Source organism: Melitaea cinxia, chromosome Z, assembly GCF_905220565.1.
Source record: "Melitaea cinxia chromosome Z, ilMelCinx1.1, whole genome shotgun sequence".
NCBI lineage: Eukaryota > Metazoa > Arthropoda > Insecta > Lepidoptera > Nymphalidae > Melitaea > Melitaea cinxia.
This window is the reverse complement of record NC_059424.1, coordinates 4,511,227-4,518,816: the sequence shown is the minus strand read 5'-3', so window position 1 is coordinate 4,518,816 and position 7,590 is coordinate 4,511,227. Positions and strand designations below refer to the sequence as shown.

Here is a 7,590-nt window from a genome sequence, read left to right as displayed (position 1 = left end):
ACCCCTACCTACAAGCCTGTTCGTGATTACGCATATTGACTACCATCCCCTCGCCTGAGGGAATAACGTAATACAAACTAATATAGATTTATATGATTCATATCAAGTTCTGTTCAAATGAATACAGTATTTTGATAGCTCTTAATATGACCACGATACTTATATATAAACAAAATTAAAAATAATCGCTTCATTAACTTACTCGTAGTTTTATTTTAAATTGGGTGACCCAACGAACTTCGCACCGCCATAGGCATTTTTTAATTAATGTATAGATTTTTTTCTTAAAAGTATGTCCAGACAATTACGAAAACAAACAAAAGAACTATCCCATTTCGTGCAGTATTCGAAAGTTATGCGCTTACACAAATTTCAACGATTTATTTTTACTAGTGGTCGCCTAGTGCTCGAATATCGACCATAATTAAAAAATTTAATTATAAAAATATCCAAAAAAGTACGTAATGAAAAACAACTTTGACAATCAACAATAGAGTATATAACTAACACTACTAATACATAGTAGTGCATGTAATGTTTTTTTTTTTTCTTAGATTCAATACATTTTTATGCACATTTTAAAAAGTGTTAGCATTCTGCGCTCCTTCTGTATATAACCTATAAGTGTACGAAATTTCATACTCCTCCGTCCGCGTAATTTTCGTAAAAATGGGTACAAGGTTTTTGCTTCTTGTTTTAATATATAGATTTATGCAGATAACAATTTTTCAAGTGACTTCTCAGCGTTGGGATGTTTACTTTCAATAATGAATATTTCAATAACATATTATTCATTTTATTTCAAACAAGCATTTACCTGACTCAATGGCGGATTTACCAGTAGGCTGAGTAGGGTGAGCCTAGGGCGCCAAATGTTAGTTTACACATTCTTATTATAAATGAAATATATAATGATGAAATACATATATAATAGTTATATTGATAGTAATAATAATAACGAAACCTGCTATCATGTGAATACGTTTTTAAAGTTAACTATACAATAGCTAAACTTAAACGTTCCACGTAATACAACCGCATGCAATTACGGGTTTTGCGAAGCGGATGCTCCGAGATCACCAATAAAATATTTTATGCATCGAAATAGCTTTTAACAAGTCTGTTCCGCTTAATAGTTTCATATCCTATTGAAAAGTCACAAATAATTAAGGTAGGCTATATTCAGAGGTTCGCAATTTTATCAATATTTCAGTTCTTAGACGGGGCAGTAATCGCATGCGTGCAAACCAGGACGCCAATGATACATAAAATCAATTACACATCCCGGCGAAAAAACGAAAACATTTGTTTGAGACCACTTAATTGTGAGGCACAGTAGAAAATACTTTGCTCACATTTAAAAGTAGTACAAAAGATTACAGTCAAATGACAGTGGTTTCAAGTAGTGTTGTGTACCTATAGTGCAGGGGTTCCCAAACTTATTTTGTCTACTGCCCACTAAGAGAATAAATTATTTTATAGTGCCCCCTTTGAGCAATCTTTTAATGAATATGAGTTGATGTTCACAGGTTGTAGTCGAGAGTCCTTATAGATTAAATTAAAAAGCCTCTACTGACTTTATCTGAAAGTAAAATAATTATTTATTTAAAAAAAAAGTGTATGTGTATTTATGTATACACGTAAGGAGTTATACTTCATTGGCTACCTAACTTCACGTTGCTATCTTCCTCTTCGTTCACTACCTAACTTCAGGGTGTCGGTTTTTTATGACAGTGTTTCCCCAAAAGAAGTATAACTTCAAAATACAAAATACGGTTTCAAATTAGATTTTTGCTACATTTACCGAGTTAAAATTAAACTAAAAGATATTATGAGTAGACAAAAAAACATATATATTTAAAAATAACATATTATACAGTAGGTATATGGAAATAAATTTTCCGTTTACAATGTTTTATATTACTTAATCGTAATAATTTATGTTACTTAATCGTAGCATTAACATCGTTTGGGACAGTAGAAAATTGCTTATGGGTTTGTAAGTGTGTACAATCATCAGTGAAGGTAAGTCAAACATTGCAAATATCTTGTTCTAAATTTAAACCAAGACACCATTGCTAAATTCGTGACAGATAATCAAAATTATACAATGTAACCGTCATCACATGACTATACGTATTTATACTCGTATAATTTGTATGAATATAATTATTATCAGGTAACAACTAGTTACTCAAATATGTTAATTAACTACAAGATAAGTTCGAAACATACAAAATTTTTCCAATGAAACAGTTATATGCCAGCGAATAAGAAAATAATATCTTTTAAATAAGAGCAAAAATTAACGTTACAACAGCGGTAGCAACAAAACTTTTTTTTGCTGTGGCGTATACGTCCTTCATTTCCAGCCATCTTCCAGCATTCCACATACAGAAACGTATTCCGTTAAAATAGTGATACACAAACGGAACTCCTAATATAATTTTTATGATAAATATGAGAGGTCTAGAAAGATCTAGACTTTGTATCATAGACACATAGGTCTCCACTCCATTGGACAGGAAAAGACTGCCACATGCAAGTAGCAGCCCATAAAAAGTAATAATTATTCCTGAAACAAAATATAAATACAATATAATATAATAAAGATTTCTCAATATGTTTTTACAATAATTTTTTTCTGTACTACATTGCATGCTTAGCTATCATATATATACACAAATGAAAAATAATTTTGTGACAGACCTACATTAAAGATGTCAAAGGATTTTTAAAAAAAAATCCTTTAATTTTTTATGCTACAAACTTGAAAGTTAACACAAATATAGGTTATAGTCAATAAATATATGCTGTAACAACAGAACTGGGTTAAGATGGCCTAAGGACTCTCACAAGTTTGTTCAGTTTTTGTGTTACAGGCGTGAAATTTGACAAAAAGATAGTTAATAGTAGTGTTCTTCTATTTTGTGATAGATCTGCATAAAGAAAATCTAAGGGCTCTCTAAAGATTTTATAAAAGTCCTAAGGCATTGTACTATATCTTAAAAAATTACTCAGAGGTAGCTGATAATTAATAAATATCCAGTAAGAACGGATTTTGTGACAGAACTGGATTAAAGTAGTATAAAGGTCCTTAATTTTTTGTGCTACAAATACTACAAGTTAACAGACGTCCATTTAACATATAATACTTCTAGGGGGGTGAAATATGGTTTGAAAGCTTAAAAAGAAAGTTCATCATATTTTTGAAGCTGGAAACATAAAATTTTAATACTGGACTACATGATGAGAAATGACATGATTAAAAAAGTGTAAACGGGTGTGTAGCTTTTACGGGAATTCTAACATATATAGGAGTAAATTTGTAGTGATGTCTGTCATTTCTGGAATTAGAAACTTAAAGCCCTTGGCTTCTAATCACAAGTACACAAATATGTATTTTGCCACTTTTGAAGTTAAGAAAAAATCACTTACATTAAAATCATTGACATTTTGTATGAAAGTGCGACTTATTTTTGCATATCTTTATTTCTAGATTGCTACTAAAATTATAAACACTAGTTCAAGTTTTATTCTTATATCCGGTTAGGGGTTGATTAAACAAAATAATTTTTTTAATTAAATATTTTCCTCTCATATCTGAAGTAGAAATAAAAGCATGAAATTTTGTTTTTATACTTTTGATTGCATATAAAATAAATAAGAATTAATAATTAACAGTTCTTATTACTGAAATTATACAAAATGGCTTGAGAAGACCTAAGAGAAGACTGTTTTCCGAACAACTGTTCCTTTGCGAACAACTTCTATTAAGATATAGAAATAACTTTCCACAAAAAGCTTTGAAAACTATTAAAATAATACGTTATAATGTTAGGTGTATAGCATTTAATAAAGCAACACTATTGTTACGTATTTCGTATTATACGAGTATAATGACATCGTCGCTTGTGACTTGATTGGAACTACAGAATCATTATTGACGACAAGGTTCCAGCTGCATGCAAATCAATAATCTCGTTAAATTTTACCATTATGTGGTGTCTAGCTGACGTTTCAATCTAACCTGTAATACGCTGGACAATGGACGTCATGGCTGGTAACGTAGGTGCATATATCGTCAGATGCGGCGACATAGGGCGATTCAAACTCATATTCTTTTCATCGTGAGTTTTTTTTGGTGGTGGTACGTATGTTTTGAATATTATCTTACTGCCGCTACCTTGTGAGTCCCCACAACCACACGAATCTTTACCGCTTAAGTTTACTCTTCCGGTTAGTGAAAGTGATGATGGTGTTATTAATCTGGAAGACATATTTAAAAATTAAATTTAGAATATATTTTATTGGCGAATCGCAATTGTTTTAGAACCATACTCTGTCAATCGAAGTGTCTTTTTTATATTTGTGTTATATCATAAACAAATCTGCAGCGAGTAATATTAATGAATCTTCTATTTTATTTTAGACTGTGACGAATGAAATGCATAAAATATAGTACATGTATATAGTTACTATTACCAATATTAACGGCCCCCAGTACGATTATCTCCTGTGTCGGGAGTCCGGAAACACACACAGTACACAAGCACAAACACCCAGACCGTGACGAATATCTCTATGGCTAATACAAATATATGTCGTGAGTGGGAATCGAACCCACGACCGCCAGCGCAACAGTCAGTGCTATGACCACTGTGCCAACACGTGTCAATGTACAAATAACTATAGGTATTAAATATGGGGCATTCTACGTGAAGTGGACAACTAATAATGAGATGATGAATGATGTTTCCGATTTTAGTACAATTCAATTATGTAATACATATATTTTCCTTTTATTCATATCAATCCTACCGGATCCATTTTTAACACTAATTTTTCTGATTCTGATATCCCAGAAATAATTATAGCATATTTGTATAAATTTAAAAAATATGAAATTCAGATAATAATCAATTTAAGCACAAGTAAAAAAGTACGTAAATATAAATTAAATTTATGTCAAGCTTATAGATCTTTTTCACTCGTCATACGCCATATCTTTACAGAAAATGATAACAATCCTGCTTTCTTTCGTAAAAGAAAAAAATAGACCTTTCAGTACTTTAAAACAAAAATAAAAAATTTAAGAGACTTTTATTCAACCCCTGCGAAGTAAACATACAGCTTTAATACCATCGAATGAGATAGTTAGAATTTTTCAAAAGTATATACGTACAGTGTAAATAATCAAAACAAAACGTGGTATAAACAAGGGACGGCATGAGTTATTTAAAAAGAGTATAAGTAACTATCCAAATAATATCGTATTATACACCAATCAATATCCCAGTATCAAGGCTTCTATGCAATTAGGGAGTTGCAGGATTCAAGTTAAATAACATAAATAATGAAAGTGAGTCCGAACTGACTGAATATCATAGCGAGTACAGTAGCGAAATCTATTCGTTATGAGTACCTATGACATATATACGATAAACCTAGATAATAACTACCTACTACTTTTATTTTATTGCAATTAAATATGAACTGATTACAGTAAGTTTTTTTTTTGTGAACCCAAAATTCTTTGTAACTCGAGACATCTCGTTTTTAGTCTTGTTACTAGCGATAGGACACGGTACATGACACTTTGAGACTATGCCCCATATAGTCTGGTATCGTATATTGCTTTTGTATATTTTTTTTTTAACATAGATCAATGTAACGTCTTGTTTACACTGCATTAAAACTGGCCAAGAGTAAAAGAAACATAAACAAATTTAAAATATTTGTATGATTTAAGAATCATACAAGTTTGGATTGGGAGGAAAGTTACAACTTGAGTGTTTACATTTGAGAGTTTTAGTGACTTATCTAACGCTTAAAACGTGTTATTGTATTTACACGAAAGTTATCACAGTAATGTTGTTATTTAAAAAATTTAAATTATTTTCGTTTAGCTGTTGCTTGTGAAAATTTAAACGCCGTAAGCGTTAGTGAAGGTCGTCTAAATACAAGAATACAAAAAAAAACAAATTTCGTTTGATATATATGTACAACATACCTATCAATTTTGACTTCTAATTGTACTTAGAAGAGCTGACTACTATAGTTAAAATGAAGTTGGGGCTCCCGACCATAGTGTATCTATTAGGTTACATACAAACTAGCATTTTTTTTTAAATTGATGCACCCCATTTTAATATTTGCTTTCGGCTAATATTATAATATAAAAACCAAGCTTGAGATACAAAGCTTTTCAAATTAAAGAAAAAGCGATTGTAATTACAAACTGACACGCCAACACCGGCTGTACGTAGGCTGTAGCTATGCAACTAACGGACGGCCACGGCGGGTTAATGTAATTTGCAACCCCAGCATGATCTCTATACCTAATACACTTATACCAAAATTGTGGCAAATCTATTTCTGTATTGACGATATACGAGTATGTATCTAATTTGTATATAGCTATCACTGAAATGTCAAAATGTAATTTTTTATATTTTTTTTTTCATTTTGCCTGTATCGTAGTCGTGTGTCATGCCCAAATTACAAAGTTAATTAAAATAAAACTCGGAAAATAGGGAATGTTTGATTTCTCTTAAAGCGTGGAGATAACTTTTGATGAGCGCATTTTACACTCTCTAAACATGTTCTTTCTATTATATTTTTAGCTTGAACGCATTTAATTTAAATAGTGTGCGTAGTTAAAAACTATCTCAGTGTCATCCCAGTAAAAGATAACAACGCTGTTAAAAATATATGTGTCTAATACAAGTATTTTAAAGGTTGAAAGGGTGGTTAAGACGTCATCAAGCGTCTAGGAGACAAGGGAATATGTATTGAACAAATTATTCTTTAACGTACTTCATTTAGTGTTAATAATGAATTATATTTGAAATTCACTCACCTATTAGTTTTAAATATTCTAAAAGCAATATTATCTCTAAAACAATACGTTTTTAGTAAAATATGAAACATTATTTCAATTTTTTATACTGTCAATGTTTCACGTAGTTCCCTTTTAAAATATTTTGGTAAGAGTGACACTATAAACAAAACGTCAGAGACAATTATTTTTAATTATTGCCAGCTTTACAAACAATGACGTAAACACAAAGAATTTATTTTAATTATTCATTAACATTTTTTTAATATCATATCAAAAATGGACTGCTCCAGCGGGGATCAAACCTGCATCTCCAACTGACCGTGTCGGTGCTCTAGCCCAGCCGTACTCAACCATTTTTTTATAGGGGCCACAAATATGTTTCAGTCATGGTGTCGCGGGCCGCAAGCAAAAACTATTTAGGTTTCAATTAAAACGAAATTCCAAGTTAATAATGTAGTTACTTTATTAATGAAAAAATAAGTTTTGACAAAGATATATAGATTTTTACGTATTTATTTTATTTTTATTTTTTACTTATTTATTCGTTTATCAATTTATTTTTTTCTCTGTGTATGTATTTTTCTTTGTTATCAAATTATTATGTGTTTTTGTAGGTATTTGTGTACGTGTATATGTGTGTATTTGTGTAGGTGTATTTGTATGTATATGTATGTGTATGTATGAATATAAATAACTAGCTGACCTGGCGAACTTCGTATCACCTTATTTTTTTCTGAAATATAATA

The 7,590-nt window shown here is 30.7% G+C and overlaps 1 protein-coding gene across 1 annotated transcript; it reads right to left on the bottom strand.

Moving 5' to 3' along the window:
* Positions 1 to 2,288: 2,288 nt before the first annotated feature.
* On the bottom strand, positions 2,289 to 7,198 carry LOC123668512 (succinate dehydrogenase cytochrome b560 subunit, mitochondrial-like). The gene is made up of 3 exons (XM_045602247.1): positions 7,164 to 7,198; positions 4,031 to 4,269; positions 2,289 to 2,575 (listed from the first exon to the last, which is right to left on the bottom strand). The coding sequence occupies exons 1-3, from the start codon at positions 7,196 to 7,198 to the stop codon at positions 2,289 to 2,291; spliced, it is 561 nt and encodes a 186-aa protein (XP_045458203.1).
* Between the last annotated feature and the right edge of the window lie 392 nt (positions 7,199 to 7,590).